Below are 16,538 nucleotides of genomic sequence, written 5' to 3'. Positions count from 1 at the left end.
ATAGGGGCCCGGGTCCCAAGGACGGGATAGTACGTCTGATGTCAGGAAGGGGTTAATGGACTGGCAAGTGCTGTAATTTTCTTCCTTCCTTATTGCGGTTATTATATCTTTGGACTATTTTTCTTGCTCTTGCAAAAGCACCGCTAAAGTAATTGGTGAAAACTATAATGAGTGCCGGAATTCATTATATGGATTGTTGGCACTTTGTAAAAATCCTGCGCTCCCCTTATTCTGCCATTTTTTCCCTTTTGCTCTGCGTCACTCCATTGGAGGGATAGTCACATTTGTTGCTTTAGGAGTGCAGTATGTGAAATCTCTGCTTGCAGGTCAACTGTGCACTTCTTCAGTCTACTCTGGGGGTGTGAACTGCCATTCACAGTTCTGCAGGTGATCTAGCAATCTGGGGAGGCGGGTGATAGGGTATTTGCCCCCAGAGAAGACTCCAAGGAAACGCTTAGCTGAACTATAAGCAGAGATTTCTGCAGACCGGTATGCACATTATCTTACAGCCGGGACCTATCATGTGGAGGCTTAATTGTTCAAACTGATTTTGCTTTAATGCAAAATTTTACATGTGCATAGCAAAAAAAAACATTAGAAATATTTTGTGGACATGGAGACATACATTGCCATCATAATCCAGGCCCTGTTTTATCATGTTGAACTTTCTATTTTCTCTGGGGTCATTCCCAATTCCAGCACTGTACAACCAGTTGCCATAATTACTGCACACGTCATAGTCCACCTAGAAACAAACACAGAAAACATTTTTTTTTTTTTTTTTTTGTCTTTTGTCAAAGAAAGTACAGCACAGCTTGAAGTGCACAGTTAAAGGATTATCCAGGAAATGGAAAAAAAAAAACCTACGAAAATATAGTAAACAAATTCCTTAAAAAGTTGTCCATCACCCCCGTTTGGGGGGTGTTTGAGGTACTTTGTTGCATCCCTTATACTATATCGGTCCCCAAGGCAGGTGGTCACCTTATGCTAGTCTTTTTCGCCTACAGTACTTGATGGCCGCTACCAAAACTACCTTGTCACCTTCTATGGCACCGCTGCCCAGGACAGTCTTATGTGAGTACTTATGCAGGTCATTCAGGATGTGTTGCCTAAATCACCAGTGCCTTATAGCACTACATGTGGAAATAAACTTTTATTGCCAAAATTTCTCTGTGGATATATGGATATGCAGAACGAGGCTAATATTAGGCGAGTGGATACGATCCTGACACATCACCAGTTACTGTATATAGAATGGACAGCCAAGCACGTTAATCACTCACATCTTACGCTGATATATGGGGTTTTCATTGCCTAATACCCTACATAAAGTTATAGACAGCTAATGTATGGATAATATAATGTGTTCCAGTTATTAGGACATTGATTTATAGTCGGTGCGTCTATTGTAGTAACTAAAGTTTAGGGACATCAATATACAGTTACTGATCCGTAAGAAATTATTGTTACAAAACCAACACTGGGGAAGCCCTACAAAAACCCTATTACCAACAGAAGTGAAGCGGAGCCAGAACTGAATCAACAGTATTGGTTTGGCAAACCAAGAGATGGTTCTGGATCAGTACAGGGATGGTCTTACTTCGGTCACTGGCTCTTAGGTGGGGGATTTTCCACTATGCTTTGTGATAATGCTAATCTGAAGAGCCTTCTAAATTTTTCCCATCAAATTCGATGTGATATTACCAACCTAAAGAGCCATTTATGATTAAAGAGGTCTCCCATTAGGATAGAGGATACCTTCTAGATTAGTGGGGGGCAAGTGTGCTGGGACTTCACAGTTCATCAGAATCGGGCATCTTTATCTGTGTTCTCTGAAGCCTCTGAAGCGATATACTCACTGTTCCCTGCACTGCAGACCAAGGCCCTTATCTTAAGAAAGTCTGCGCCTGCATTACTGAGACAGCACAGGCTCTGTTAAGGCACATTGCGCATTGGCACCTGTCCAGCAGTCCCGCAAGACGGGATTCAAATATATGCAGCGACAGGGCCATAGGCTATAATGATGCCGACAAAACGAACACGTGCATCATTTTGGGGCGAGCATACCTAATGGAGCCGGACACTCATATAAAAAAAAAAAAAAAAAAATTACGATACAAAGATCTGATTTACACACTAGGTTGTTTCCTAATGACACATTCAGATCCAATTTTCACAGATAGAGCATGTACGCATTACAGTTTATGAGGATGTTCCATGTCCATTTAATTTTGCAGATCGAGTATTCAGCATCAAACGGCAGAGACATGTACGATTCTGATTGGAGTCGTGGATGAAACTCAGCTATGCAAGTCTATGGGCTAGAAATAAAATAAATAACTACGGTAAATTAAAAAGGAAAAAAAAAAAAAAAAATCGGAGAGCACTTGGATACTATCTGTTTGCCATTCGTGAGCTATCCGTTCATGTTTGTTTCATAGGAGAAGCTTCAGAAAACTTCTTGTACGCGTAAAAAAAATAGTGATGAAACTCTGATGGTAAAAACTGACACTGATCAAATACTCATGAAAATCTAAACCAAAACACTGAAGAAAAATCAAACAGGTTTTTTTATGAAAACAATCACTTACGGCTGAATACGGCCTAGGAGTGTTTTATTGCTCACCCTTTCAGACCAAAGCTGTCAACCAGCTGATTTTTCAGAGTATAGTTTCTTTCTGCCACATATTACTCCTGCAGCAAAATGTACTGTTGTACGACGGTCAGCTACGGATGTCTGGAGGGCGCTGGTTTTTCTTCAGATCTCAGCTTTGGCTCAATGAGGCAGTCCCAGGGTCAGGACTTGCGACTATGAAATCTAAATGCAATCCTTGGCTGTGGTTTTGAGGGCCAACCATTGCAGAGTATTTTCTGAATCCCTCCTATTATAATAATTACATATTAGGAACACATACATCTGTCATATAATTCTCCCAGTAGAATCTGGAGCGTCACTAAAAGCTCATTTCAGCTTGTTAATATATTGCTGCACGAACATCAGTAATACAGAACAGACGCCTGTATATGCTGCACTTCCTGCACATTAATTGCAATATATTTAATCTTAGACAGAGTTCCCCAATTGAACCGTTTTCTCGAATGTGAAGACACAGGAAGAAACAGCAGCTGGTATCTCACTTCTCCTTTTCGGTGGGCACAGCGTGGCTAAAGATCGAATGTTACTTATTGTCAGTCCGGCTGTACAAGACATGCTTCTGACTAGTGGAAAGGAGTATCCTTGGTCATAGAAAGACCATCTCCCCCCAATTTTTAGCTTGTTCCAAAAAAAAAAAAAAAGGATCAGTGTTCCCTCCCTGAGCAATCCTCATTTGTTTGCCTTCTGTTAACTATTGCCTTGCTGCTGGCAGATTTACATTATTGCATGAAAACCAGTGCAACAAATTGCAATCTACTCTACAAAAAGTGTCTCTCTTTTCTGGAACATTCACCCGAAAAAAAAATAAAGAAAACAGTTGCCACTGATTGCATATTATTGATGACAACACAGATGGGGAAAAAAGGAAGAAAAAAAAAAAAAAAATCGGCCATTTTTTTCTGGATGAAAATGAACTAAGTTGTATACACTCGTGTGTGCTTAGTGTAAGGCCGGGGTCACACTGGCGAGGAATACGGCCGAGTGAGAGGCGCTAAAAGCACGCATTAGACACGGACAAATGATTCTCTATGGGGTCCCTCGCACCAGCCGTATATTTCTCGTCCGTATTCTACGCTCCGTGCCAATCGCAGCATGCTGCGATTGTCAGCGTACTACGCCCGTAGTACGCCAATGCAAGTCTATGGGTGCGCAAAAAATACGGATTACACACGGACCACACGTGTGACTTGCGAGAAATACGCACCCGGTGTCTTTTAGCAAAGCCGGCAATTCAGTGCGCGATACAGTAAACTCACACGGACAGTTTTAAGAAAGAAACAAAAGAATAGATATAGATACATAGAATATATATATATATATATATATATATATATATATATATATGCATTCTATGAGTCTATATCTATTCTTTGGTTTCTGTTATAAAACCTGTCATAGGGCTCCATTACATGTCCATTTTGCAAGGTGACGAGAAAATCTCACCATACGGATTACATACGGATGCTTACATGCGCAAAATACGCGACCACACCTTGATTACGGATGACATACGGAGCACTGTTTAGGGGCCATTCATCCGTATTACGCCTGTAAAATACTGACGGTATTTTGCGTTGGTTAGTGTGACCCCGGCCTTAGAACGCCAAATTCACAAGACCATAGTTTAATTCCATGTTCTGTTCCGGAAAACACGGCCAGTAGTTGAACCAATCTTCTTTTAACATGGACGGAATGTCTGCATGAAAATAACTGCAGCATGCACCATTCTCTTACATATTTCAGAAAAGACTCACCAACCCAAGTCTAGAGGAGCGCAAAAAAAAAAAAAAAAAAATAAGAGCCCCATTATGGATCAACCGTATAGTCCCCGATTTTTACAGAGAGATTGCATTTCTCTAACATAGGAAACTGTATTTGTTCTTGTAAATCTTAATAATTGCTGATGTATATGAAACAGATGCCAAATGGACAACAGTACAGATACGAAGTCTTCTGGGGGTTTTTTCTGGATGAAAATTGGACGATTTTTTATTCGCTCGTGTGAACAAAGCCTCATAGTGCAGGACTGCTCCCAAGATATTAAAAAAGAAAATACAAGCAATAAAAGGACTTGCAATATAACTGTGGTTTATCCGTGTCATATTACTGTCCCGAGGCCGTAACATGTGCATGAAGCCTTACATTACTATCAATGATTCCGTGCAGAAAATCCTTTTGGATATTTCACAAGGAGAATCTATTCAAAGTGATCAGTGTCGCAATGCAAATATTACTACCCTAGGAATGTCTGTACTACTTCATATTAACTCTTTCAATATCGAATTACTGTGAAAGTATGACATTCACCTTACCAGCAGGTATTCTAACCATTCTGCGCCCATTCGCCAGTCAAGACCAAGATCCTTGGTTAGAAAACTGGCCACATTCTGACGTCCACGGTTCGACATAAAGCCCGTCATGGCTAGTTCACGCATATTGGCATCCACAAAAGGGACACCGGTACGGCCCTCTGAAAACAATCAGCAAGAAGTATCTGTATCATCCGTGTATCGGGCACACGAGACACAAGCAATCTGCCAATAAAATACTCAATATATAATAAAGGGTCAGAAGAAAATCACGAACCTTTCCAGGCATCAAACTGCTTTAAATCCTTCTTCCAAGCAACGTCTTTATCCTGAAGACCTACAGGGATTCAGATATCAAATAGTAAGTAGGTATATACCAGTACCATGAGGTCTTCATACGTAGAGTTTTGGTTTGTATTTTTTTTTTTTTTTGTTCAGATGCTTCTCTATGGGAGGCTAAAAAAAAAAAAAAAAATCCAGAATAAAAGGAACAGAATAAAAAGAGCCATAAAAAATGCTTGAAATTCACAAAAGTTTGTTACTTGACTTTATAAACACTAAAATAGTATGTGAACAAGACCTAGAAGGTAAGAAACTTTTTAAAGGTGTTAATCGTAACTTATCACCTTCCACAGAATGGTGTGATTGTTTGTTGGGGGACTGACCACTGGAACACCAACAATCCGGAGAACAAAGGTCTGAAGTTTCCCTACTGGAAGGTGCTTGTCATTTAAATGTAAAGGGAACCTGTCACTAGAATCTGCACGTTGATAACATTATTAACCTGCCCGGAAGTTGCACTTAGCCAAACGCTGCAGGGGGAGGAAATGAACTTTATTTCCCCAGGCAACGTTTAGGGTTTCAGTCACGGGGCAGCGCTGGTTCAGGCACCGATCTGATTATGCACAACATCGGTGACAGCCAGCCCCAATACAGAACCAGTCAGGCGCCACTCTGTAAACTTAGAGCGGTGCCTGTACCATCGCCACCACATTACTGAAATCCGAATGCTGCTGGGGGAAAGCGTTCGGCTAAGAACGAGTGCCAGGCAGGTTAATAACGCTATTAACCTGCAGATTAACTTCTTATCTGCAGGTAAGTAGCATTTTTTTCTGGTGACAGCTTCCCTTTAAAGAGTATAGAAATCCTAGGCTTTGGCTACTCCAGCAGACCTACAGACAATGAGTGGAGCGATTGTACATGTGCACTACCACTGCTCTATTCAAATGGGGAGTCGGGATTCTGCGATGATCAGGTAGATAAGTGATAAAAGGAGATTTTTGTGTACTCACCGTAAAATCTCTCTTAGCCTTTAATTGGGGGACACAGAACCGTGGGTGTTATGCTGCTGTCCACTAGGAGGCGACACTATGCATAATCTGAAAAAGATTAACTTTGGCTCCTCCTCTGCAGTATACACCCCTGGACGGCGTCAGCCTTCTCCAGTTTTGTGCAAAAGCATTAGGAGGAATATACCAGAAACATAACCATGCCTGTACAAAAAGGCTACTATAAACAGGCTCAAACAACAATATGAGAACCCAACCGTAACAACGGCCTGCAAGGGCAACAGGGTGGGAGCTGTGTCCCCCAATTAAAGGCTAAGAGAAAGATTTTACGGTGAGTACACAAAAATCTCCTTTACTCTGTCGCCGTATTGGGGGACACAGAACCGTGGGACGTCCCAAAGCAGTCCCTGGGTGGGAAGCAGTGGACGAATATTGTGCTGACAGTCCCCTAGACTTGGGGTACTGCCGCCTGCAGGACCCGTCTACCCAGGCTCGCATCCGCTGAGGACTGGGTATGCACTCTGTAGTGTTTTGTAAATGTGTGCAGGCTAGTCCAAGTGGCTGCCTTACACACTTGATGTGCCGAGGCTTGATGCCGAATGGCCCAAGAGGCCCCTACCGCCCGCGTAGAGTGTGCCGTGATACCGGCCGGAAGGGGAGAATTGTTGAGGCGGTAAGCCTCTTGAATGGTGGACTTGATCCACCTAGCAAGGGTGGCTTTGGAAGCCGGTAGGCCCTTGCGAACGCCTTCTGGAAGGAAAAGTGAATCAGACTTCCGGAAGGGAGCAGTCCTAGACACGTAAATACGCAATGCCCTGACAAGGTCAAGCGTATGCAGAGCCTTCTCTACCCTATGAACGGGAGCCGGGCAAATAGACGGTAGTGATATTTTCTCATTGAGGTGGAAGCTGGACACGACCTTCGGAAGGAAGGATGGTACTGTACGTAGAACAACCCTGTCCTGATGAAAAACCAGGAAGGGTTGTCTGCAGGAAAGAGCTGAAAGTTCAGACACCCTGCGTAGCAAGGTGATTGCCACCAGGAAAACCACTTTCTGTGATAGAAAGCGGAGTGAGATCGCCCTAAGGGGTTCAAAAGGAGGTGACTGTAGTGCTGTCAAGACCAAGTTGTGGTCCCGCGTCTCCAACGGACGTTTGTAGGGGGGAACCAATCGGGAAACCCCTTGGAGAAAAGTCTTCACTTGCGGCTTGTTAGCAATACGCCTCTGAAAGAGCACTGAAAGCTCTGACACCTGGCTCTTCAGCGAGCCCAGGGATAGCCCGGCGTCCAGGCCTGACTGAAGGAAACCGAGGACCTTTGGAAGAGAATAGGGAAGTGGAATCTACCCACGAGAGTCGCACCATGTGAAGAAAACCTTCCAGGTACGATAGTAAATCCTGGTTGAAGTTGGCTTTCGAGCCCTGATCATGGTTTTAACAACGTCCGGTGAAAAACCTGCTTGGGTCAAAACCCAGGTCTCAATGGTCACGCCGTCAAATTGAGAGCCCCTGAGTTCTGGTGGAAGAACGGGCCTTGTGACAGGAGGTCGGGACGTGTGGGGAGACGCCAGGGAGCGTCTGCTATGAGTTGCACGACGTTGACGCCTGGGCCAGTCTGGAGCAATCAGAATGGTGGGAACACCCTCTTGTTTGATCTTCCTCAGGACTCTGGAGATCAGGGGGAGGGGTGGAAAAATGTACAGAAGCTGGAACTGGGTCCAGTCCTGAACCAGGGCATCTGCTCCAAGCGACCGCGGATCGCGCGTTCTGGCCATGAAGTTGGGAACCTTGGCATTGAGATGGGATGCCATCAGATCCACGTCCGGGGTCCCCCAACGATGACAGATCTGACAGAAGACTTCTGGATGGAGAGACCATTCCTTGCAGCCTCCGCCCATTGTAGGATACGTGTTACTTCGGTCATCGCCTGGATGCTGCGGGTGCCGCCTTGATGGTTCACGTATGCCACTGCCGTGGCATTGTCCGACTGTACTCTGATATGAGAGTCTGCTAGCAAGTGATGGAAGGCTTTCAACGCCAGGAAGATGGCCCGAATTTCCAGGATGTTTATGGGCATGGTCGATTCCCTTGGTGACCACCTGCCTTGCGCTCTGTGATGTAGGTGCACCGCGCCCCAACCCATAATGCTGGCGTTGGTGGTCAAAACCTTCCATTGACCGGAGAGAAAGGATTTTCCCCTTGCAAGCGAGGTTGGCTTGAGCCACCAGTGCAGGGACCTCCTGGTGTTTGCTGATAACCGGAACTCCCTGTCGAGGCAGAACGGATTCCTGTCCCAAGACTTGAGGATGGCCAGTTGAAGGGGTCTGAGGTGAAACTGGGCAAATGGTACCGCCTCCATTGCTGCTGCCATCCTGCCAAGTACTCTCATGGCATACCGGAGAGATCTGGGAGACTTGCGGAGGAGTGTGTGAACTCCCAGACGGAGAGCCAGTGCCTTGTCCCTGGGGAGGATCACCAGAGCCTTGGAGGTGTCGAATAGCATCCCCAGGAAGGTCAGAGACTGACTCGGGGTAGTCGAGGACTTCTGTAAATTGACTAACCATCCCAGGCGCCTCAGAGTGTCAATCGTGATCGAGACGTTGACCTCGCAGTCCTTGAAGGTGGGGGCCTTGATGAGAAGGTCGTCCAGATATGGAACGACTACTATGCCTCTGGAGTGCAGAACGTCCATGGTAGCTGCCATGACCTTCGTAAATGTTCTGGGAGCCGTGGCGAGACCGAACGGGAGGGCCACAAACTGGTAATGGTCTTGGTTGATTGCGAATCTGAGAAACCTCTGATGGGCGGGAGCAATCGGTATATGCAGGTATGCGTCCTGTATGTCTATGGAGGCAAGATATTCTCCTTTTCCCATAGACGCAACGATTGACTGGTGGGATTCCATGCGGAAGTGACGAACTCGAATGTACTTGTTGAGTTGCTTGAGGTCTAGTATGGGTCGGACGCTGCCTCTCTTCTTGAGCACCACGAACAGGTTGGAGTAGAAACCTCGGAAGCGCTCTTCTGCTGGGACTGTGCACTATGACTCCTGCTCGCAGGAGGGAAGAAACCGCTTGACGGAAGGCCTGAGTTTTGAGCGGGGATTTTGGAGGGACAGAGGGAAAAAACCTGTGCGGTGGGCTGGTAGTAAACTCGATTTTGTATCCTGAAGACACTATTTCCTTGACCCACTTGTCTTCTGTAATAGGCAGCCAGACCTGCTGAAAGAGTAGCAGTCGTCCGCCTACAAGTGGGGTGTCTTCCAGAGGGCATGAGTCAGGATGAGGGAAAAGCCTGAGGTTTTCCTCCTTTAGGTTTTGCCTGGCTTGCCTTTGATTGCCAGTTCCTGTCCGGCCTCTGTGCCGCACGTGTGTTGTCCCTGCGGGGGGGGGGAACGATTACGGTTTTGTGCTGGGCGTGAGACGGACCAGCCTGAAGAATTCCGAAAGGATCGGAAACGAGATTGATTACACCTTTTAAACGTGCGTTTTGGTCTTAGTTGAGGGAGGGAAGTACTTTTGCCCCCGGTAGCATTGCATATCATTGTATCCAGCTTTTCACAGAAAAGACGGCCACTGAAGTACGGGAGATTTGTTAGGGACTTTTTTGAGGCCGCATCCGCTTTCCATTCTCTTAGCCAGAGAATACACCGGATTGTGATGGCGTTTGATGCTATTCCCGCTATCCCCGCTATCCCTCTTGCAGAGTCCAACGCTGCATGGACCATGTAATCTGCCACCACTGCAATTTGCACCGCCTGGTCCGCCAGCTGAGGATTTGAAGCTTGAAGGCCCTTTTGCAATAGATCAGCCCAAGCCATGATGGCCTTGGCTGCCCAAACTGAAGCAAATGCGGGAGCCAAAGAGGCACCTGCCGCTTCAAAGATTGAACGAGCCATGCGTTCTACTTGTCTGTCTGCTGTGTCCTTGAGGGTTGAACTGTCCGGCAGCGAGAGAAGCGTTTGTGCTGCCAGCCTAGAGACTGGAGGGTCCACTTCAGGCGGATCTGTCCAATCCTTGGTGTCTTTCTGTGGAAAGGGGTATTTTGCTTCCAAATACTTGCGATTGGCGAATTTTTTCTCAGGCTGCGAAAAATGCTTAGAAAGGATTTTTTGAAATTCCGGGTGATTAGGGAAGACCTTCGATGGTTTCTGAACACTTTCAAAGGAAATCTTGTGTTCTGGTGCTTCCGGGGTTGGATCTGAAATGTCCAGCACCCGAAGGATGGAAGAGACGATATCCTCAACTATCGCAGTATTGCTAGGGGGACAAGGGAGCAAAGCGTTCTCTGTTTCGTTATCTGAATTGGAGTCACATATGCCCACTGAGTCCTGCGCATCGCTAAGGAGCTCCCTAGCGGGCGAACTAGAGCGGAGGTTTCCCGTGGTCTGAGATCGTTGTGGAGATCCGCATTGTCCTTCTCTATCAGGGGACGGCCTCGGTGACCTGTGAGGCCACTGTGTCTTTCCCTGGAGGGGGAAGACCTATTGCTATGTGAGGACGCAGATGAACGCGACCTGTGGGTCCGCTTACGCCTCGAACTGTCGGAAGCGCCCTGATCATGAGACCGGACGTCCCTTTGCTGGGTAACGTTCATAGCAGAGACATGACCCTGCAGAGCCTGCAGTAATGTGGAGGTCAGGTTATCTATAGACTGTGTCATAGACTGCGACATCTGAGTCGCCCATTCCGGCGCAGTAGCGGTCGCAGAAGCGTTGGTAGGGACTTCTTGGGGTTCTGATCCTGTTTTTTGGATACAATCCCGGCAGTGCGGGTACGTGCTGCCGCTGGGGAGAGTGGCCTTGCAGGCTGTGCAGACTACATAAAAGCAGTCTTGCCTGGTTCTTTTCCTTGAGCCCGACATAGTACCTAGGCTGATTAGTGGAGGCCCTACAGGGGTATCTACGCAGAGGAAAGGAGTAGGAGAGTGCTATAGGGTACAGGAATTCACAGCTGAGTGCCAAGGACCCAGCTGTGATCTTACCCCACCGGTGCTCCCCCTTAGGTCCAGCGCTGATATGTCCCACGTCCTGTGCCCTCCGGAGACTGCTGTGCTGCGTTCCTCCAGGTGCAGCAAGATGGCCACCGGATTCTGAGGTGGAGAGGGAAGGGGGCGGAGAGCTGGAAAAGGGCATGCTGGGCCATGTAAAAGCGCGCCCTTCCTGCCTCGATCCGCCCCTTCTATGACACTACAGTGTCATTTTCGTCATCCGGGGGGCGGGAATGGGGCGGCGACTTCGGCTAGGCCGAAGCCGCGGCCTAAATTTGAGGTCTCCTGCCCAGCAGGGCTCCAGGACGGTGCGGTTGTCCGTGGGGGGGGGTCGGATTTAAACCAGACCCCCCCAGAATGAAAGGAGGGCTGGCGGTGGGGCCATGTATGTGACTGGGGCCCTGTGGAGGGTCCCTTGGGGCGCCATTGCTGCAGAGACCGGGGCGCAGGGAGCCCGGTCTCTGATAAGTGCCGTGCCTCGCTGCACCTCCCCCAGTCCCAAAAGGAGCCCACAGGTGGACTGGGGTCCCTGGTGCCTAGTACAGGCCCTACCTGCGGTGTCTCAACCTAATACCCCCAGAGGGGGATTAGGGAGGGTGCTGCTGTCACCGTCAGGGGGCTTCATTGTCGCCTCAACCTCGACCCAGAGCTGGACGGAACTGAGGAAGGATCTGGGATAAGGGACTGGTGAGGGAGCGACATGGGGAATAGCCACGTTGACCTCAACCGGGTACCCCTAATGGGGGACCGAGGAGGGAGCCATGCCGGGAGTCTCGCTGGAGAACCTCTTTTCTTCATCTGTAGTCCTTTGGAAAAAAATCCAGGAAAAAGACGGAGTAAAAAAAAAAATCTTAGGTGTGCCTCCTGTGACACTAAGAAAAAACTGGAGAAGGCTGACGCCGTCCAGGGGTGTATACTGCAGAGGAGGAGCCAAAGTTAATCTTTTTCAGATTATGCATAGTGTCGCCTCCTAGTGGACAGCAGCATAACACCCACGTTTCTGTGTCCCCCAATAAGGCGACAGAGTAAAGGGTTATATCAAGACTGCAACTTAACTGTGGACAAATAAGCTTCAAACAACGTTCTCAATACTGAAAACTAAGCATTTAACATACCTCTCAAGAAGAATATCCTTCTTCCATATTTCAGAGCCACAAAACGGAAGTAATCTCTCCATAAAAGCTCAAAAATTACCCTAAAAACAGAAATGAAACCATTTGTGTTATGAAATTCTGGAGTAAGGCTGCGCACCCATAGATCAGTTGTGTGCCGGACACACAATGGATGACAGAGTTGTGCACTCTGTACACCTATCCGGCCTCCATAGCTACATAGAAGAAAAAAAAAAAAAAAAAAAAAAGCTTTTTTATATCCGGGGTAACAAAAAAAGTTCTAGATGCCTAGATTGAAAACAAGCCTAGAACTGCGCACCTCTCGATGGGAGGGTGGTGTGGAGTGATCAGTGGGGGCCTCAAGACCCAGATCCCCACCAATCTGTTTGACATTACAAGTGCACTCAAACATTTTAAAAAGTTGTAGAATTTTAGTTGCTCTATAAAGAGGACCTGTAAATTGCCATAAACATGTTACAAGTCATGTTACGAGATAGCTCTTCCCTGTATATAAATCTCATCTTTGTAGCCAACTGGGTGTGATCCTAAAAAAAGATGTTCACATAGAAGAGTTGATGGCCGCACCCACTTGGATAAAAGACAGGGAAGAGGGGACCATATCTCTGGAATGGAGATACACAGAAACAAGAGAAAAATAATGCCAGATTCAAGAGAACAGCAGCATTCACAAGTTGAAATAACATTTCATTTTTGGCAGGTGACAGGTCCTCTTTAAAAAGGGTAGGAAAATGTCTTGGGCCGTCAGCCACCCACCTTTTATTTGGGATGTCTTTGGCCTGTGTTCTCTAATAAAAGATTATTCTCATATTAATACGACTATAAAAGTTCAGAAACAATTCAATAAAGATATTGCTGGATCCTTCTTACCAGTATGTACTCTGATTTGCAGTTCGTTCTTGCTCGTATTTGCTGATCTGCTCAGATATGTATCGGGGGGAGATACAGCCCAGCGCCAGCCTGAAACACAGCCATGGCATTTAGGAATAATTACAGAAGCGATGCACTTTTAGTGGTTCCTAACATTAATTTTTATATGTTTCATCATTCACTCTTGGACTGAAACTTACCATGGAGCAAATTTTGTTGAATAATCCACTCCTATCAGGCCATTACGAGTGTCTTTATAAGAGGCAACCAGATTCTGAAAAAAAAAAAAAAAAAAAAAGCCACAGATATAAAACACCAGAGATCAGAAGTCGGGATGATCCTTGGAAACGGGACTGGAGACCGGATTTATAATATATGGATGTAGCTTAAAGTGGAACTATAACTATAAACAAGCGATCAAATTTATGGGAACATCATAGCACCCCACCTCCCAAAAAGAAATAAAATACACAAACACTGTAAATAGGATTATAAAAGAAAAAGGAAAAACACTTGTCTGGAGACAGCTGCAATTCTGGAGCAGCTCGACTCCTGCTATATAGAAATCCCAGCAGGTACGCCACCTAGTGCCTTCGGCTGCAAATGAGAGATAGCGCCAAGGGATTAAAAATTATACAGTTTTCATCTGTAGTTGCTAGTAGTAAGCGTTTCTTGCCATGTAATCAAGATGAAAAGATTGTTTAATTTTTATTCCCAAGTTTTATTACAATTGTTGGTTGCTTTCCACTCTCAAATGATAAAATAGCCCGAACGTTTCACGAGCAGAACAATAGTTGTCCCAAGAAATACCGAGTACCTCCATTACTTACCGAATCCCAGAAGTAATGCTGCAGTCTCTGCAGAGCTCGACTCTCACCACCGCTGCAGGGGAACGCTGATCTTGGATCTGATAAAGGTTCTGTTGACCATGAGAAATAAATCCGTAAAGTTATACAAAAAACATAAAACCAAACCCAGTTGTCTTATATAACAAAAACAAAAAACAACAACAATATTCACAGATGTTTAGAAAAAAAAAAAAACTTTCAGGGTCTTCACAAGTGCGAACCATCTTCTCTGCGCATTGGACCCTCTGATGGAAGGCTGCAGCCAATCAGGAGTCACTGATCAGCTGCAGCGGTCACACATCACCAACATTGGAGGAACTGTGATTTTTTTGGGAAGTGTAAAGTTTTTTTTTTTTCATTTTAGTTTGCACAATTGATCAATTATAAAAGTGTTAACGGAGCCTGAGAGTAGGTTCACACGACTGATTTTGCCACATACGTGAAAAACAGACCGATCATTAAAATCAGGGTTTCATCAGAGCGGTGTCAGTGGAGAGAAAAAAAAAAAAACGTTTCTCCACATTCTCCATTGTCAGTCAGTGAAAATCAGATCACACTAGGGCGTCATCCAAGTGCAGCCAGATTTTTTTTTTTTTTTTGCATTACCGATTTTGATCTGACACGAATAACACTCGTACGAGAAAATCAGTCATGTGCACAGGTCCTAAATAGATATGACATATACGGTAACTTTTTTTTTTAAAACGTTTAGGTATTTGTATCACAGATGATTTGATCAGAAAGCATTAATGACCATCCGACAGAATGCTACAACCTTGCTGCCCAAAATCATCCGCTGTCGGGACAGAGCCGTCCTCCAGGTCTGGTGGCAAAGACTTCAACTTATCTGGCATCTGTAATGTCGGCCGCACTTTGCTTTGCGCCTCTACAGCTTTCCTGAACTGGGTATAGACATCTGGTAAACTACAAGACAACATGAAATCATTAGGTGCCCATTGTTGATGAGCGAGTATACTCGTTGCTTGGGTGTCCTCCGAGTATTTTGGCGTGCTCGGAGATTTAGTTTTCGTCGTCTCAGCTGCATGATTTGTGACTGCTAGACAGGCTGAATACATGTGTGGAATGCCTGTTTATTAGGGAATTATCACATGTATTCAGCCTGTCTATAAGTCGCAAATCATGCAGCTGAGACAATGAAATCTAAATCTCCGAGCACGCCAAAATACTCGGAGATTACCCGAGCATTCTCAGGAAAACCCGAGCAACGAGTACACTCGCTCATCACTAGTGCCCATATAGGCAGCACGTGGTCGGAGCAGGCCCCCACATGTGAAGTGGGGCCCAATGGTTGCATCAAAAAGATCATTTTAGTAACACTTGCAATTTTGAAAATGTTACCTAGAGATATGTCTGAAGGGTAGATCTTCCCGATGATACAACGTGGACCCCCAGATTGTATGAAACCTAACACCATGCTGCGTGCAGACTTGTTTTACCGATTTCTCGACATCCAGCTCTTCCTTTGTTGCCTAAAGAATAGTTGTTATAGGTAATTGATACGACTTGTCCAAGACGTAGGCCTTGGGATAGGTCATGAACATTAGCTTGGTGGGGGTTCGACACCCAACATCTCTACGACGCCGCTCCGGGGGCCAAGGGAAGGCTAGAGTATTCGGAGAAAGAAGGCTACAGCTCTGTGGCTGATCTCAGGTATTGCAGCACAGCTCTTAGGCTAGTTTCACACTAGCGTTTATTCGACGCAGCGCACAGCGCCGCTAAGCCCTGCCCGCCCCATCCGGTCATCGCCGCCTACTATCACACATGGACGCTTGCGATCTGCGCACCCTATCTTTAGCATAGGGTGCGCAGATCGTGCGCTGGCCGTGCGCTATTAGGATTTTGGCGTGCGCTGCGCACTTTTGAAGGTGCGCCCATGCGTGCCGAACGAAGCATGTTGCATTTCGGCGTGCACGGCGCACCTTCAAAAGTGCGCAGCGCACGCCAAAATCCTAATAGCGCACGGCCAGCGCACGATCTGCGCACCCTATGCTAAAGATAGGGTGCGCAGATCGCAAGCGTCCATGTGTAGGCGGCGATGACCGGATGGGGCGGGCAGGGAGCCAGCAGGGGGCGGGGCTTAGCGGCGCTGAGCGCTGCGTCGAATAAACGCTAGTGTGAAACTAGCCTTATTGAAGTGAATGGGAGCGGAGCTACAGCACCCAAAAAAAGGCCACTACACAGTGCACAGAGATGTAGTGTTCCTGATCTGTACTCTGTACGCTACCAGCACATGTGGGGCCTACTAACAGCTGATCATAGAGGGGCAGGTGTGGGGCCACCTGACAGTAAATTACTATAGGAGACGGCTGTCACAGACTGAACATACCTCTTCTTGTAGAGCCACGGCAGACACCGCACCGATCTGCTTGATCAGATCCTCAATGACATTTTCAGGCTGACCTCTTCTGAGGAGCAGATTGCTATAAA

General features: G+C 46.4%; 1 protein-coding gene across 2 annotated transcripts in view; it reads right to left on the bottom strand.

Moving 5' to 3' along the window:
• Window positions 1–16,538, bottom strand: part of LOC141095473 (cryptochrome DASH) — a 47,545-nt gene that overhangs the window by 21,964 nt on the left and 9,043 nt on the right. The window contains exons 3-12 of one of the 2 annotated variants that reach the window (XM_073581491.1): window positions 16,438–16,531; window positions 15,450–15,580; window positions 14,866–15,014; window positions 14,073–14,161; window positions 13,443–13,516; window positions 13,243–13,332; window positions 12,358–12,437; window positions 5,243–5,302; window positions 4,969–5,126; window positions 626–745 (exon numbers count right to left, since the gene is read on the bottom strand). In XM_073581491.1, the coding sequence (XP_073437592.1) occupies window positions 626–745; window positions 4,969–5,126; window positions 5,243–5,302; window positions 12,358–12,437; window positions 13,243–13,332; window positions 13,443–13,516; window positions 14,073–14,161; window positions 14,866–15,014; window positions 15,450–15,580; window positions 16,438–16,531 (1,045 nt within the window). Of the gene's footprint in view, window positions 1–625; window positions 746–4,963; window positions 5,127–5,242; window positions 5,303–12,357; window positions 12,438–13,242; window positions 13,333–13,442; window positions 13,517–14,072; window positions 14,162–14,865; window positions 15,015–15,449; window positions 15,581–16,437; window positions 16,532–16,538 lie in introns of both variants that reach the window. The other variant, XM_073581492.1, reaches the window with a different exon arrangement.

The sequence above is a fragment of the Dendrobates tinctorius genome, unplaced genomic scaffold (genome assembly GCF_039654945.1).
Source record: "Dendrobates tinctorius isolate UK_male_01 unplaced genomic scaffold, ASM3965494v1 ptg000070l, whole genome shotgun sequence".
Taxonomy (NCBI): domain Eukaryota; kingdom Metazoa; phylum Chordata; class Amphibia; order Anura; family Dendrobatidae; genus Dendrobates; species Dendrobates tinctorius.
Note: the sequence above shows the minus strand (reverse complement) of the source record. Positions and strands in the feature narration are given on the sequence as shown.